We start from the raw sequence: 18,330 nt of genomic DNA on the forward strand, positions 1-18,330 counted from the left end.
CTGTTTTAAAATAGCACATTTTAAAAGTGTTCAGATGTCTGTTGCCATGATAAAATGTAGTTGGATTATACTGTGCATGACATATGGATATAATGTTTTCTGCCTAACGAAAGGAATACGATGTGGAAAACACAAAGAATGCATATTTAAAGGGGAAAATGCCACCTGTTGTAATTTTCATTATATTCCGTCGTTACCACGAAACATAACAAAATTAACATTGAAAAATAACACTCTGACGTTGATTAATAAGACTGCATTTAGGAACATTTCTTCAATCAAACTCAAGACACTATGGTTTGAGAACAATTCAATTGAAACAGTTCAAGAAGATGCATTTTATGATTTCAAAGTTTTAACCGAACTAAATATAACGAACGAGAAGCTATTGAATAAAACAGCATTGAAATATTCATTCAAGAGTTTGCCTGTTACCCCGATTAAAAAGTTGTGTTTTGAGAACAACGGCTGGAATAAACTTCCGCAGGACATGTTCGAATTTTTACCAAAAGCTAAAATTTTCATGTCGCTTAAAGACAATTTATTGACAGAACTAAATTCAAGTGTTTTTCTACCAATTAGGAACCTACAGACACTACTTATTGAAGGAAATGAAATTGTATTTGTCGATCTAAATGGTCTTAGCTCAACTGAATATCTGGATTTATCAAATAATAACATTTATTCAATACCTATTTTTTGTAAAAACACCGGTGAAACACTTGTCCCGAAGTTGAAATACTTGTCACTTGCATACAATAGTATACGGAAATTTTCTAAAGAATCCTTTAGATGTTTAGGCAATTTAGAGGATCTTAATCTTGATGGAAACCGTATTCGAAGCTTGGGTGATAATGTTTTTGGATTATTAAATGGTATCAGAAGACTTTCAATCGGTGTTAACCAGCAGCTAAAACACATTTCTCCGTATGCATTCAATAGTTCATCGTTACAGATTCTACGTTTGCAACGAAACCAATTCCGCTTTGGTAGAAGACAAATGAATAAAACATTCGATCCGTTAAATATTTTTCGAACTATTCCAAATCTGAAAGAACTGGATTTATCTAACAACCATTTAATGGATTTTGAGATACTGAAAAAACTTTTTTTATCGACACGGAATATACGAAAACTTTATCTAGCATCGACAGGTATAAAAAAAATCCCAGATGGATTTTTGCAAAAAATGCCAAATATTGAATTGTTGACATTACATGGGAATGAACTGGAACTGTTGAAGGCATCAATCTTCGAAAACGTGTCTTCCATGCGCGAGTTGTATCTTGACGGAAACAATATTCATGTTATAAACCAAAATTCTTTCCCAACACAATTATTAAAATCGTTAGACGTACTAGAATTATCCGGTAATTCATATCGGTGCACATGTGAGATAAAATGGTTTTTAGATACAATTCGATCAACAAATTTATCAAGTAAAATGCGCAAAAATTGGCCAAAGTATTACATATGCCATTATCCAGATAATCTTAAAAAAAACCTACTTGCAGATTATTTTCCAACGACAGCAGAATGTTATCCTTTGAACATTGTGTCAATAATAATAATAGCTGCATGTTCGTCTGTATTAATTCTGCTTTTCTGTGTCCTAATGACCTTCAATTGCCAGATAAACTTTAAAAATGCGCTTTATCTGATTCGTTTGAAGAAACGCATGAAAAGTGGGAACTTTAGTCTTGAATCGGCAGATGATTACGAGTTTGACGCGTTCGTTGTTTATTGCGATGCCGATCGCCTATGGGTCCATGGCGTTCTACTGAAACAATTGGAAAATTTTCATCTTAATATTTGTGTACATCATAGGGATTTTGATGTCGGAGACACAATCATCAACAACATTGGAAAATATATGTCGAAAAGTTGGAAGATCATAGTTGTTTTGTCTAATAACTTTGCTAAAAGCGAATGGTGTCAATGGGAGATTGACCTTGTACAAGAGCGGAGGCGCCGACAGGGAAAAGAGGTTTTGGTTTTAGTAATGTACCAACAGATTGATTCAAAACACATGATTACCCCACTAAAGACATTACTCGATACAACGCCTTATTTGTCATATAAAGAAGGGTTTGGCGAGAATTTGTTCTGGACTGCTGTAGTTAAAGACATACACAAACCTTTGAATATTCCACCAACTTCTATTTTCTAAAAACATAAATGAATACATAATTAGCGTTTTTGTTTTGTAGTCAGAAAACGAGTTATATGAGCACAAAAACGCTCTTAGTTTTCTAAAACACGTTTCAAGAGCTATCCTCAAATATTGTATTTATGTATCTTTTATTTATATCTAAATTGGTGGTTTATTTCTGCGTCTTGGTCAAACTTGTATGTATATATTTTTTTGAATTTTTATTGTCAGATTTGTTGTATACATGTGCTGTTGTTTACACTTTTTTGGCTTATTGGTCCAAATGATTGCCCCATTAACTTATCATGTCTGTTTGAATTGCTACCAATTTTTGTCAATATAACAGAATTATAAACAACTGTCAAACAAGTGGGATGTTTATACCCCTATTTTTGACATTTTTACTCTTTGAGTATGTTTGTTTTGTTCATGCATCGTTGACAATGTAGTGGAATTTGGTGCGACTGTCATAAAAGCGAGAGGCTAAGCTAGCTATAAAACCAGGTTCATTCCACCACTTTCTACATTAGAAAATGCCTGTACCAAGTCAGGGATATGACAGTTGTTATCCATTAGTTTGATGTGTTTGGACTTTTGATTTTGCCTTTTGATTTTTGATTTTCCTTTTTGAATTTCACTCAGAGTTAAGTATTTTTGTGTTTTTACTTTTACCTATCTTTAAAACCAAGGGCATACTTCATTAGATAATTAAAGAACAGTGCACATTTGTGAGTACATCAGGGAAACAATGAATATTTTTAAACTGTCATTCAAATATTTTAATGTTTTGAAAAGTATTGAATATTTGCATTTCAAAAAAATATTATTTGACAATTTAGTGAAACCGGTCTTCGTGTACGGTTGTGAAATTTTGGGGTTAGGGAATAACGAAATTCTGGAGAGAGTTCAATAAAAATTCTGCAAGCTTCTTCTGCACCTAAAGTCTTCTACCCCAAATTGTGTAATATATGGTGAACTTGGACGATATCCCATCAATTTAGATATCAAAGTTCGTATGGTATCATTTTGGGTGAAATTAGTATGTTGTAAACAGACTAAATTATCAGTGACAATTTGAATTCAGAAACTACTGTTTAAGCTGTCAAATAAAAGTTTAGTTGGTTAAACCATGTTGAATTCATTTTTAATGAGACGTGATTATCTTTTGTATGGTTATCACAATATGTATTAGTGACATGTGCATGGATAAAGAATACAATCAGAACATTCCTAATACATCAGTTTCAACAAACATGGTTTTCAAATGTGCAAGCATGTTCGAAGACATTAAATTATCGAATTTTTAAGGAATACTTTTGGGTTTGAGAACTATTTTGATATTCTAGAATTTCGTGATAATTTACCCATTGAGGTAGGGAGATGGACAAATATTCAGAGAGATAGACGAATTTGTAAACTATGTAACTCCAAAGATCTTGGAGATGAGTATCATCATATTTTGATGTGCACAGAGATGTCAGTAAAAAGAAACGAATGTATCGATAAAAAAATATGTAAATCGTCGAAATGTAATTATGCTTAAGAAAATTATGAATTTAAATATAAAATCTAAATTGAGAAAGCTGTGTAGTTTCATTACATTTATAAATTCCCATGTGTGCCCTCCTGGCTAAATACTATCAGTATAATTGTAAATATAGTGTACATATTTTGATCTGTGTATTCATGTATTATTTACGTCTGTACTATTGATGTCATGTAGTGTCTGTAAACCATTGTAATTGCAAAGGTTTAACAGAATAAAGATATATATAATATATATGAAAAAAAAATGTAATTCATTTCTTCCCAAGAAGCTTAATTACACATTGTTTCAATTATTTTGGAATTTGTAATTAGTTACATATAATTACTATAGCAATTTGAATAATACTAGCTCATTTCATTAAATAATTCTATAAAAGGCTTATTTGTTTTCCCGTTGGTTTCCTTTCGGTTGTATTATGATTTAATAATTTAATTTTGGATGTAATGCGTCGTCTATAATTGGCTGACGTTGCTTAGCTTATTTTCTCATAGACATACTTTTTTTCATGTGATTGTGACGTCATCAAAGTTTCGCTTGATTTACTCCAGTTTTAAATTGATTTAATTTGATAAATGGTGTTTTAACACTACTTTTAAGCAACGTTTTTAGACTATTTCTTGGCGTTCAGTTTTTATTGGTGGAGGAAGCCGGAGTGCCCGGGACAGTTTTAAAAGAATAAAAAATTGAATTATCATAAATGACGGAAAGGATAATATTGTAGGAATGACTGTAATGGTTTTTTTTTGCCTATTCGAAATAAATTTGGAGCACACTTTGAAATAACCAACTACTCGGATTATTCAGTGTGTACCACATTTAAATGTTATTTCTGCATAGACAGAAAAAAAATATTAAGCCATTCCTTCAATATTATTCTTTCCTTATTCTCTTTGTTTCTTGTAGTTTATGCAATTCTACCGTTTAAATGAAAACTTACCAAGAAAGAATTTTTCCTAAGATACAAGAAATTTTCTGCAGTGTCTGATATAATTATATTACCTTCATTCCATTGCTTTTAGAAATCTAACAAACATGTATTTGTATACAATTTTATTGTCAAACATAACAACAAAAGAAATAGGTGATAACGAAAACAACTATATTTCTTATTATACTAAAAACTACATCAGATCATCTTTGAAGATCAACTTCTTTGGTTTACATCCGAGTCAAACATGAGTTATCTTCCTTGGCGCCAGACAACATTGCATAAGTCTGTATTGTTCGCCTAAAATATTGCAACCAGTAATGAAATAAGAGTTTGTATTTTCACTTTGTGATAAAAGAAATAACATGTACAGTTAATTACAAAATTAGTTTTAAGAAATTACAAATATCTATAGCACTTTCTGTATATATAAGGCTTTATTCCATCAAAATTATATGTTTTCGTTTCCAGACATCAAAGCAATGATTTATATGCAGTGTACATGTCGGTTTGAGTAGATTTTGAAATTACTTTCCTACTCTACGACACCCAAATAAAAGGAGTAAATCTATAAAAGAGAAAAAGCTTTCCTGAAAATTAGAATCAAGAAAAAAAAGAATGCGAAGCAAAATCAATTGCACCTTAGTAAAGATTACATCTCGAAATGTATGAATTATGACCTCTTTAAAACCTTGAAAGTGTATAATACCAAAATTATACACAGAAAACATGACATTAAGTAAGCGTATACGATAATATTTATCATAGTGTGTCACTTAAAGGCAAAATAAAGTTTCACATACCTGACTTTATTGGTGAAAAAAAACATATTTCTCAAGTTTTACTTAACAATAACTGACTTATTGTATAAATGCTGGTAAAATAATCTCTCTTAGTATCTCTCCTAGAAGAAATGTTTCACTTGCAAGGATAAACAATTGCATTCGTGTCGGTTTATACCAATTTTCAATACAACCCATATATTGATGAAATTGTTCTAATTTTTACAGCAGGCATTGATCTGATATCTCTTAATTACATATTTGAAATAAACCGCGCATCAATCAGAAAACTCTTTATATTAAAACTTTTGAAAATATCATTCCTAATTGACAGGAAAACAAATGTGTTACTTATATTCAGAAATTATTGTGTGTATTTCGAGTTGCGATTTTGTCATTTTTGACTAAAATGCGATTTAATTTTTTTAACAATATTGAGAAAAATTCTGTTAAATTCAATTTAAATTTGACAAACATGCAAAATATTGGTGCCACCACAACTAGTCAATTTATTGAGAGCATAGACGAGGATTTTTAAAAGAGAAAAATAGGCATAGAAATATAGAGAATAAAGATAGACCATCGATATAAGTAAAAAAAACCATTTGATACTGTATGTAAAACTTTAAGATATATCAATAAGGTAAATGTCGCATATTAAAATAAATAAAAAATGACAATGGAAAGACTTCAGAAATTAATAAAAGAAATAATATCACATAAGTCATATTGCTGACCATAACATTACTTCATCAGATGTAAGAACTTTTTATGTGCCGTGTTCTGTTTAACAAGCGAAGTCAATTCTTGTCTATAATCACAGTCTTGTTACCACCAATGTAGATCACTGACTTCCTGTTTTTAATTAATTTAAGACTTCTGCACGAGTATTGTATGTTCCTTGCTCTTTTTTACAAGCAAAGTCAATTCTTGTCTATTACCAAAGTATTGTTACCACCACTGTATATCACTGATTTTCCTGGCTTAAATTAGTTTTATATGACTGCACGATTTTTCGATGTTCCTTGGTCTATTTAACAAGCAAAGTCAATTCTTGCCTATTATCACAGACTTATTACCGCACAATCAGTGATTGTCCTGACTTAAATTAGTTTTAGATTTCTTCAGACTATTTCCTTTGTTCTTTAGAACAATCCTCAGTTGGAATTTAGGTTTCTTTTTCACTGGTTCATTCAAGTCATTTTCAAATCCATCCAAATTGCCATTCATGTCCGATTTAGGTTTCTGTTTTCTGCTTTTCTTTGTTGTGACAGTTTTCATTTGTTTTACAGCGTTGTTGATCATCTGTAGAAAAATCTGGTCATGTTTTGCCGGACTTGTCTGTTCAAGTAGTGTCTGTGTTTCGTCTTGTTCAAGCAATGCAAGTTTTGTGGATAATGACTGATGTGTGGATATCATTTTAAATTTTAATGCTTGCTTGTGAAAAGATCCCAGTATCAAAATCTGTGAATCTCCCTGATAATCATCGGTAACAGGTCCACTATACTTTAAAATAATTGCTTTACTTACAGTAACATTTTTAAAATCTTTATCAGTAACCACCTTCTCGTGCATGACTTTGACCTTCTTACAAAACCTTTTTAGAATGTATTGACCAGGCTGTATTTTGTCGATTAGAATACATATGACCTTGTTTGACTTTAACAGGACATAGGCAGGTTGATTTTGCTCAGATTCAAGTGAACTCTTCGAATCATTAAAATATGTTGGCATATTTTCTGGTAATAATCGTTGATCACTGCCATCAGTCATTAAGATTTGAATATCAATCACCGTGGACGATGTTTTATTGGAACTTCCAGTAAGAACAGTCAGTCCTTGGCAATATCTTACAACAGATGGATAAAATTTTTTAGATGAAGGAACTGATTTGGAGTGTTGGCTGTGCTTGAATCTGAATCCGACGGTTCTGTACTGACATTGTTAAACATGTCATCTTCAGATAGTTCTGTTGATAAAGAGATGACTGATGTCTGACTGTTTGTTTGGGAGATAGAGGTGGTAGATAAAGAAATAACAGACTTTTGACTATCAGTGTATTCAGTCGAAGTGCATAACTCATGAGATGATTCTACTGACTGTACGGATGGTGTCTGGTTTTGAGACATTTTCTTTTCTGTTGGGTTCCCTGTCCCACTCATACTTTGGTCAACCGATGAGCTACTCTTCCCACTGACTGATGTTTTGGTCAGCTGTTGTTGATTTATTGAAAAAACTGTAATTGTGCAAGTATTACACAAAAATCTCTTTTCTTAAATCAGCTGTCTGAGTTCTGAAAAATAAACACGATATTTGCAGAGATTATACATATGGTGCTACACTTTAATTTCATTGCGCCAAATATTCACTTGATATGTAATTTCTATTGAATAATGATGGTGAAACTATTTCTCTTATCGTCAGGACTGTGGAATCATTTGAGTAATCATTTTAGAAACGTGGAAAACAAGAGAGAGTCTCAAACTATGACTAAACTAATATGTGGGAAACATTTTCTCTGTACAATTCATTTTACTAGAGTGGCCAAACGTATGTATCTAGACCATGAAAATATGCTTTATCTTAAAAAAAACATTTTTTTATAATTTGCATCATATTTTCTCAAAATAATTTGCGTTTTAATAGCTGTTTCTATTTTCTCTGAGCAAGTATACATTATTATTTTAAGAGAGGTCATCTGAAGCCCGCCTGCTAGTGCAGGATTTTCTCTCTAAGTTTAAGATCGATTGGTGATCTTTGGCTGTTTACCGCTCTCTGTTCGGGTTGTTGTCTCTCTGACACATTCCTCGTTCCCATATTCAATTTCTATCATTTCGTTTTAAATTCGGGTTTCCTCGTCTGATATTTGTATGACGTATTTGAAATACAGTTCCACAACAGTACAAAATTATTTTAAATTTTGATGTTTGGTGGAAGTGGGACATAAGAAAACATTTTAGTAATAGTACGGGTTTGGTTTTATGGTACTTTATTTATTAAGTTCGGAATTTGAATTTACAAGGCCATATGTGCCCGCGTTGACGACGACGTGAAGTTGTTCACAAATTTTTACAGTTGATGCTACGTTCATTCGTTATATGTACTATATCATTTTGAATTGTTGAATTGGGTTTACACAATTAAATAAAAAGTTGTATCGCAAAATAATATGAGAAAATATTGCGACCTATCAATGTTATTTCAATCTGTTTATAAATCCTAAATGTAGCCAATTGATTTAACATTTGAAATACTTTAAAAAAAAATTCGAACAAGGGAAAATCACTTGTTGATAAATACATCCTAGGCTTTTTGCATACTGTTTACAGGTGTTTTTTCTTCAATACATGATAATTATAGATATGAGAGAAAAATTCCACAAAAAGAGTCATTTTAAGTGTTCAAACATTTTTTTGTTGATTGTGACTATTTTTATCCCACTTTAAATTGAATAATGATTTTTTTTATTTACTTCCGTGAGAAATATGTATTCTTCCAATTTTCTGTTATCTCAATTTCCTTATACAAAACATTTTAAGCCCAAAAAAAAATCACATTTGGAAATCTTTTATTTTAACTATCCTATATAAATATAACCGTCATGGAAATTCGATAATTATAGTTTTGCTACATCAGTCAAGTATACATTATGCTCATTTATGATCTCCTTCAATTCAAATTAATACTATAGTATTAATGAATTGGTGTTTTTATAATGGCCCTGTTATATGTCCAAGGTCTGTAATAATGGTCGAAGAAGTATGTACAGACATCCGAGGCTATTATTACTGACCGAAGACAAATATAACAGGGCCATTATAAAAACACCCATGTCTTAGTACATTTATTAACCAACTGAACAAAAGTGTATGTGTTGCTGATAACTTGATGTACTGTCTACTATTTTTGAAATTTATAGTCTATTTCAAAAATATTGATCTCAAGAAAACCATTGCTTTGACGTATTTTACAGAATAAAATTATGATGACTTTTTTTTTCGAGCCGATCTGTTTTGAAAATCGGCGGCCGTGTTAAATTTTTATATTTGATAATAACACTGTTTTTCTGTAACGGCCCTGTTTTTTCTGTACTGGCCCAGCCGCCCTGTTTTTTTTTGTGTAATAGCCCTGTATTAATGTCCAGTTTGTCTGTATTAAACACAGATTTATAATCAACATTTATTTCTGCCAGTGATGTACTTAGTTGGTTAATAAAAGAAGTTAAAGTCCAATTTGAATGCAAAACGATCACACGGATACATATATGACATATATATACAATATAAAGTCAATATAAGAAAATCATATTTTTTATGAGGTTTATAGACTGGGCTTACGAAAGGCAAGGTCACCAAACCATTCAACAGTTTTGAATTAAAGAAATATATACTTTCTGCCAGTTTATAATTGTTTTGTGTCATAGTGCTTTTTTGGCAAACCAAAGAAGTATGTTTAAAATAGCGGGTTTGGTTATAGAATTTCATTGTTAGAAAACTGTCAAATAAATATTTAAATTGAAATATAGGTTAGCAAGTGCATATCGAGTTGAAACATGCACGTAATTATCAAGAGATCAACTATAACAGGTATATAAAAAAACTGGAGAATCAAGGAAGTTTTTCAACATACTAATATACCGGGAAGTATTTTTTTGTTTCAGTGTCATTTTTTTTGTAATCTATCACTTTGAAGTTTGAAAATGTCGAATTTAAAGTTTACCTATGTGTGCATTTTACTTTGCTTAGCCGTTGTATGTAATGTTTTCTGCTGTGCGAAAGCAAAACCAAGTGGACTAAATGATGAATGCATGTGTACAAAAACAATAGCAACCTGCACTGGTTTGAATTATATCCCGAAGCTACCACCAACAATTACTAAATTGATATTGAAAAATAACATTCTTACGGTGATCAATCGGAGTAGTTTTAGGAATATTTCTTCGATCAACCTCAAGACATTGTGGTTAGAGAATAATTCAATGGAGATAATTCAAGATGATGCGTTTTATGATTTTAAAAATATTGCCGAGCTTAGAATAATAACTGAGAAGTTATTAAACATTACATCGTTGAAATCTTCGTTTCAAAGTTTGACTATTGGAACTATTCGAAGTTTGTATTTAGAGAAAAATGATTGGTATGGACTTCCGAATGACATGTTTTATCATTTGGAAGGAGCTAAAATCGTTATGTCGCTTAAAAACAATCTGTTCCATAAACTAAATTCAAGTGTATTTCTACCAATAGCAAACCTAAGAAAATTGCAGGTTGAAGAAAACGAAATTGTGTATGTCAATTTTAACGGTCTTATGACAACTGGTTTTCTGGATTTATCAAATAATAATATATATGCAATACCCAATTTTTGTAATAGCAGCGATGAAACTTTTGTTCCGCAACTGAAATACTTGTCACTTGCATACAATGCTATAAGGAAAATTTCTAAAGAATCTTTTAAATGCCTGGATAATTTAAATTATCTAATAATGGATGGAAATCGTTTACGAAACTTGGATAATAATGTCTTCGCATTTCTAAATAATTTGATGAAACTTGTCATAGGTGATAATCAGCAATTGAAAAACATTGCTCCGTTTGCATTTAACAGTTCGTCATTGCAGATACTACATCTGTACCGGAATAACTTTCGATATAGTAAGAAAAAATATAAGGAAGAACGATTTAATCCGCAAACGATTTTTCAAACTATACCAAATTTGAAAGAAGTGGATTTATCTCATAACTATTTAAATGAGTATGCAATTGTACGAGAACTATTTGCATCAACACGGAATATTCATAAACTTACTTTAGCTTCGTCAGATATAACGACAATTCCAGAAGAATTATTACGAAATATGCCTAACATCGAATCGTTGAATTTACAAGGAAATGAGATAGAAAGATGGAACGAATCCCTCTTCGATAATTTGTCATCCATACGCGAACTGTATCTTGATGGGAACAATATTCACGTTATTAACGAAACGTCGTTTCCATCGAATCTATTAAAATCTTTAAAAGTACTAGAATTATCCGGTAATCAATATCGATGTACATGTGAAATGAAATGGTTTTTAGACAAAATTCGATCAACGAATTTTTCAACAAAAATGCGGGAAAATTGGCCGAGTCGTTACACTTGCTACTATCCGGAACATCTACGATTAACCCTTCTTGCAGATTATTTTCCAACAATTGCAGAGTGTAATTCTTTTAGCATTGTCTACCTGATAATAATAACGGCATGTTCGTCTGTTTTGATTTTGCTTTTCTTTGTCATAATGACATTCCAATGTCAGATAAATTTTAAGAATGCACTGTATTTATTTCGTTTAAAGCAACGAATGAAACGTGGGTACTTCAGTCTTGAATCGGCAGATGATTACGAGTTTGACGCGTTCGTTGTTTATTGCGATGCCGATCGCCTATGGGTCCATGGCGTTTTGCTTAAACATCTAGAAAGTTCCAACCTTAATGTTTGTGTTCATCATAGGGATTTTGATGTCGGAGAGCCAGTCCTTAACAATATTGGAAAATATATGGAGAAGAGTTGGAAGATTATCGTTGTTTTGTCTAATAACTTTGCTAAAAGCGAATGGTGTCAATGGGAGATTGATCTTGTTCAAGAGCGGAGGCGCCGACAGGGAAAAGAGGTTTTGATATTAATCATGTACCAACAGATTGATTCAAAACACATGATTACTCCACTAAAGACATTACTGGACACAACGCCATATTTGTCTTGTAAGGAAGGGTTTGGGGAGTCTTTGTTCTGGACTGCCGTTGTTAAAGACATAAACAAACCTTTGGATATACCTCCAATATCTATTTTCTAAATAATAGAATCGATGCAATATGTTTCTGTTTTTTTTCCTTTTATTACAGCCCAGCAATTTTGCTTTTTTGTACATACAACCGCAAATTAACATATTTCACGGATCTAACGGAAAGATCTTAACGGCATTATTAATCTGAGAAAAACATGACACAGCGCAGGGACTTTCTATACTATATAGAAGGTCCCTGCAAAAAAAAACCCAACGCAACGATATAATGCAGGACCATATTGGTTCTAAAAACTGTTTGTTTTATGTTATGTATTAAACTATTTAAAATATGACAAATTTTGATACAGACAAAGAAAATATTCAAAAAAACTAAAGTTCTACATTGTTAAATTGATAACATGTAAGAACAAGTTGCTTTCTTTAAAAAAAAAAAAAGAAATGTAATCGTAAACCCAAATGCTTGTTTGGCATTACATTTTAGATAATTGTTTAATAAAAATGATTTTTTTTATATTACTTTTGTTGTATAAGAATAAGAAACTGACAGTGATTGTACAAACACAACCGCATACGTTTAAATTAAAGTCGAACGATCTCGAAGCGTATGCAACGTGCCCTAAACGTGTCTCAAACTTATCTGTAGCGCGTTAAACGCGCTTGTAGCGTACAGGTATACGATAGACACACGCTTGAGCTGAATGAAAATTTATATGCTGCTTAAAAATATCCTCGAGTTGTAGCGTTCACCAAGCGTATTACTTTGTATTTCGACGTACTTCAAACTTATGCAACGCGCGTTTAACGATTGCTTAGCGTTCCTCTGGCGTGTAACTAGAGTAAACTGACTGTCAATTTTCTCTACATACGTTTGGCGCACGTCGGTCTTTACGCCAATGTGTGACGCCGGCATTATGCCCCAAAAAAAATTCATGGGGTAAAAGCGTTTACCAAAGCGTATACCTTTGCATTTCGGAGTACAAAAACGCGCGTTTAACGCTTGCCTAACGTTCCTCTGGCGCGCAACTTACGTATACGGACTCTGTTAGTTTTCTGTTTTAACTGATTGTGTTACATTGTCATTTCGGGGCCATTTTATAGCCGACTATGCGGTATGGCCTTTGCTCATTGTTGAAGGCCGTACGGCGACCCATGTTGATGATAGTTTAATTGTAATTGATGTTCTATTTTGGTCTCTTATAGATAGTTGTCTCATTGAAATTTTACCACATTTTTTTAAATATTTGATATTTTATCCCGGGGAGGGGGGGGGAGTACTTTCTATATTTTTTAGTGGTATGAGTGTGTTGCAAAACAGTGTTGCTTTTTCATGCCCTGTTGGTTTGCACAGGGTCCCTTTTTCGTGCCAGCTAGTTAGAACAGGGTCGCTTTTTCATGCGGTGTTTTTTTCAAACAAAGTGAAAGTGTTTAAATGTTGGTTAGAACAGGGTATGATCTGGCAAGTGCTGTCGGCACCGTTATACCCGACAGGATAGATTCTACCCCCGCGGGATTTTAACGCTTACCCTGTTGAGTCTGGTAAAATTGCATGCATGATTGATTTTAAGGTTATCAGTCGTAATTAAAGCGGCACGTTTAGTTCATTTTTCTGTCGCTTAAAGTGTTAATTCTTATATTTGCATGGTCAAACGTATTTTTTGCATGAACCCCCTGAGGGGTTCATGCTTATATATTGACGAGTTTTGTATTTGTCTATGGGCCACTCGATATCTCTCGGCCGGACGTCAGAATAAATTTCTCGGAACGTCTCGAAAGTTTTCGGTCATATATACAGGTCTTAACAGGTCGTTATCAAGTCTTTGCTGAGTTCCCTTGATGGCCCTTGACGATGCAATTATATTTGTTTTAAAACGACCACTGTACATTGTGTGTATCTAGGTCAATTATATCGTGGTAGTGTATGTTGTCTCGATAACATGTTAACTAATTATGTTTGAGGATTGAACCACGGGATACTGTGTATTTCATCATAGACTTACGAGAGAGAACATTCTGGTTAAAATATTAATATTAGATCAGAAAACAGAAAGATAATATTATTATCAAATTTAGTTAATTCAATTCGATTCAAAGAAATATATATACAATATATACTGTATTTATGTTTCTGAAAATTAACAATGATTGAAATCAGAATGTTTTCCGAGTTGCAATTAAGAAATAAGTATTTTAAATGACAAGATACTCTATATTTTTATAAGTCTCTTCACAAGAGGTCCCAACCAATTGCATGCCACAGGTTTCATCGCAAACAACATCTACCATGTGAACAAAATGTAAAGATATGATAGATAAAATAAATGCATCCAGAATTCTAGATTATAAAGCAAACTGAGTGCATAAAAGAGGACGAAAGATACCAAATGGACAGTCAAACTCATATATCTAAAACAAAATGACAAAGCCATGGCTAAAAATGAAGAAGACAAAAAGACAAACAATAGTACACATGACACAACATAGAAAACTAAAGAATAAACAACACGAACCCTACCAAAAACTAGGGGTGATCTCAAGTGATCCGGAAGGGTAAGCAGATCCTGCTCCACATGTTGCACCCGTCGTGTTGCTTATGTGATAATTTATATTGCGATAGGTTTGTGCAATTTGCATAAATCATCCGGTTAGTAGAAATTAGGATTTTCCATAGGGTTATAATTGGAAAAATTATGTACATTAATAAGTAATAAATAAAATAGTCGAGCTTTAAAATAACTATTTAAATAGACGCTGTAAATATAAATACTTTTAACTGGCTCCTTCTATTCACAGTCAATTATTTCAATTCAAATGCAAACACAAACTCAGGAACAATCTTTAGGTGACCCGGCAGTCAGCGGTCTTAGGTTCATGTATTGCGTTTCTTTTTCTAAAGAAAGCAACTTTTTTTTTAAATCTATGTAAGATTAAAATTTCAGTTTTAGTTAGGTTTTTTTTCATTCATATTAACTACCTACTTATCAGTCAGTCACATTTGATGACGAAAAGGATCCAGAGGTTAAGTGACCTCCTTGTTTTAATAAAAGTAAATCATGTCGCATGCAATACTTAAACAAAGAAAAGAACTTTAAATTTGAAATCAGAATGTTTTCCGAGTTGCAATTAAGAAATAAGTATTTTAAATGACAAGATAAAGTAAACCAACTAAATTTCGCGAGCGATTTATTTCGCGACTTTCGTGAGTAGAAAAATAACGCGAAATTAAATCGTCGCGAAATTAAATAATTAGATCTTTCCCTATCAAACTACATTAAGTTAATAAAAAAATCCGGAAATTAAATCGCCGTGAAGTTGACTAGTTGGGTATAAACGTGAAATAAAGTATCCGCAAAAATAAGTTGGTTTACAGTACTCTATATTTTTATAAATCTCTTCACAAGAGGTCCAAACCAATTCGTGCCACAGGTTTCATCGCAAACAACATCTACCATGTGAACAAAATATAAAGATATGATAGATAAAATAAATGCATCCAGAATTCTAGATTATAAAGCAAACTGAGTGCATAAAAGAGGGACGAAAGATACCAAATGGACAGTCAAACTCATAAATCTAAAACAAACTGACACAGCCATGGCTAAAAATGAAGAAGACAAAAAGACAAACAATAGTACACATGACACAACATAGAAAACTAAAGAATAAACAACACGAACCCTACCATAACTAGGGGTGATCTCAAGTGCTCCGGAAGGGTAAGCAGATCCTGCTCCACATGTTGCACCCGTCGTGTTGCTTATGTGATAATTTATATTGCGATAGGTTTGTGCAATTTGCATAAATCATCCGGTTAGTAGAAATTAGGATTTTCCAAAGGGTTATAATCGGGAAAATTATGTATTAAACTACATACCTAAGTAATAAATAAAATAGTCGAGCTTTAAAATAACTATTTAAATAGAAGCTGTAATTATATACATTTAACTGGCTTCTTCTATTCACAGTCAATTATTTCAATTCAAATGCAAACACAAACTCAGCAACAATCTTTTGGTGACCCGGCAGTCAGCGGTCTTAGGTTCATGTATTGCGTTTCATTTTCTAAAGAACAATCACACTTTTGCATTGCGGTGTCAGATATTTTGTATTGTGTCGTCAACATTTTACGGGAACCTGTGTGATATCCAGTAATGACGGACAAATAGCGATAAGTTTTCTTGGGTTGTTATACAGACATTTATTTACATGCATTGTTTGGGTTTGGTGAAATATTCAAGTGCTAGACGAGTGTCAAATGAATATTCAAATGAATATGTTGCCATGATATAGATGGTACGCAAGTAAATATCTCAAAGCGTTGAAGGATATACGTAATTATCAAGTGGTAAATTTTCACCATTCAATTTGATAAATATGTATATATATATATAAACTAAAGTGTTAAGGAAGTATTTAAGATAATAATACCCCAGGAAATTTTGTTTTTAGATGTCTTTTCATTGTAATATGACACTTTGCAGTGTAAAAATGTCAAATTTACAACTAAAACTTGTTTACAGTTTATTCAGTTTTATCGTTGGCTATATTGCCTTCTGCTGTGCAAACAAAATACCATGTGGACAATGTAAGTGTACAGAAGTTAGAGCAAAATGCTTTGGTTTGAACTTTATACCGAAGTTGCCACCAACAATCAATATATTGATATTAAATAATAATATTCTTACGCTGATCAATCGCCGTAGTTTTAGGAATATTTCGTCAATCAACCTCACGACATTATGTTTTGATAATAATTCAATTGAGATTATTCAAGCTGATGCATTTCATGATTTTAAGTACATTGCTGAGCTAAATATAACAGGAGAGAGGTTTTTGAATAAAACATCGTTAAAATTTTCGTTCCTCAGTTTGACTATTACAACCATTCAAAAGTTGGGATTAGAGAACAACAATTGGAATGAACTTCCGAATGACATGTTTAAATATTTATCAGGAGCTAACTTGACTGTGTCGCTTAGATACAATTTATTCAATACACTAAATTCAAGTGTTTTCTCACCCATTTGTAATCTAAAGAAATTGCAAGTTACATACAACGAAATTGTGAATGTCGACGTAATAGGTCTTAGGACAACTGAGTACCTGGATCTATCGAATAATAACATTTACTCGATACCAAACTTTTGCAAAACCAGCGATGAATCTTTTGTTCCGCATCTGCAATATTTGTCACTTGCATACAATGCCATAAGGACAATTAACAAAGAGTCTTTCAAATGCCTAAACAGTTTAAAGGACCTTATAATGGATGGGAATCGTTTTCGAAGACTGGATAATAATATTTTCGCATTACTACATAATTTGAGAAAACTTGCCATGGGAGTTAATCAACAGCTGAAACAGATTGCTCCATACGCATTTAATAGTTCTTCATTACAGGTGCTCCATTTGTACTCGAATCATTTCCAATATAGTGAAAGCAAATTTAAGAAAAAGCGTTTTAATCCGCGAACAATTTTTCAAACTATACCAAATTTAACAGAATTAGATTTATCTCAAAACTATATGAATGATTATGATATAGTACAAGAACTTTTTTCATCTACACGGAATATTCAAAAACTTACTTTAATTTCGTCATTTATATCAGCAATCCCCGAAGAAATATTGCGATCAATGCCGAACATCAAATCATTGAATTTACAAGGAAATGAGATAGAACTATGGGACAAATCACTGTTCGAAAATTTGCCTTCCTTGCGTGAATTGTATCTAGGTGGAAACAATATCCACGTTATAAACGAAACGTCGTTTCCAGCAAGCTTGTTAAAATCTTTAGAAGTACTAGAATTATCTGGTAATCAATATCGATGTACGTGTGAAATTAAATGGTTTTTAGACACAATTCGAATGACAAATTTATCCACCAAAATGCAGAAAAAATGGCCGAGTCGTTATACTTGCTACTTTCCGGAACATCTACGATTCACCCGTCTCGCAGATTACTTTCCAACAATTGCTGAGTGTAATTAATTAAGCATTGTCTATTTGATTATAATAACTGGATGTTCGTGTGTTTTGATTTTGCTTTTCTGTGTCATAATGACTTTCAAATGTCAGATAAATTTCAAGAATGCACTGTACTTGTTCCGTTTAAAACAACGTATAAAA

General features: G+C 32.3%; 3 protein-coding genes across 3 annotated transcripts; all 3 read left to right on the forward strand.

Annotated features, from left to right (window-relative positions):
• The first annotated feature begins 1,000 nt into the window (after nt 1-1,000).
• On the forward strand, nt 1,001-2,170 carry LOC134727565 (toll-like receptor 2). Its single transcript, XM_063591946.1, has one exon. The coding sequence runs from the start codon at nt 1,001-1,003 to the stop codon at nt 2,168-2,170; it is 1,170 nt and encodes a 389-aa protein (XP_063448016.1).
• Nucleotides 2,171-10,063: 7,893 nt separating this feature from the next.
• On the forward strand, nt 10,064-12,560 carry LOC134680799 (toll-like receptor 2). The gene has a single exon (XM_063540033.1). It carries the CDS (start codon nt 10,111-10,113, stop codon nt 12,247-12,249), a length of 2,139 nt encoding a protein of 712 aa, XP_063396103.1. The 5' UTR covers nt 10,064-10,110; the 3' UTR covers nt 12,250-12,560.
• Nucleotides 12,561-16,643: 4,083 nt separating this feature from the next.
• Nucleotides 16,644-18,330, forward strand: LOC134681818 (leucine-rich repeat-containing G-protein coupled receptor 5-like). The gene has a single exon (XM_063541456.1). It carries the CDS (start codon nt 16,648-16,650, stop codon nt 18,190-18,192), a length of 1,545 nt encoding a protein of 514 aa, XP_063397526.1. The 5' UTR covers nt 16,644-16,647; the 3' UTR covers nt 18,193-18,330.

The sequence above is a fragment of the Mytilus trossulus genome, chromosome 8 (assembly GCF_036588685.1).
Source record: "Mytilus trossulus isolate FHL-02 chromosome 8, PNRI_Mtr1.1.1.hap1, whole genome shotgun sequence".
Lineage (NCBI taxonomy): Eukaryota > Metazoa > Mollusca > Bivalvia > Mytilida > Mytilidae > Mytilus > Mytilus trossulus.

Excerpts from the sequence above, each read along its gene's own strand:
- LOC134727565 (XM_063591946.1), top strand. The coding sequence starts at position 1,001 with ATGAATAAAACATTCGATCCGTTAAATATTTTTCGAACTATTCCAAAT.
- LOC134680799 (XM_063540033.1), top strand. The coding sequence starts at position 10,111 with ATGTCGAATTTAAAGTTTACCTATGTGTGCATTTTACTTTGCTTAGCC.
- LOC134681818 (XM_063541456.1), top strand. The coding sequence starts at position 16,648 with ATGTCTTTTCATTGTAATATGACACTTTGCAGTGTAAAAATGTCAAAT.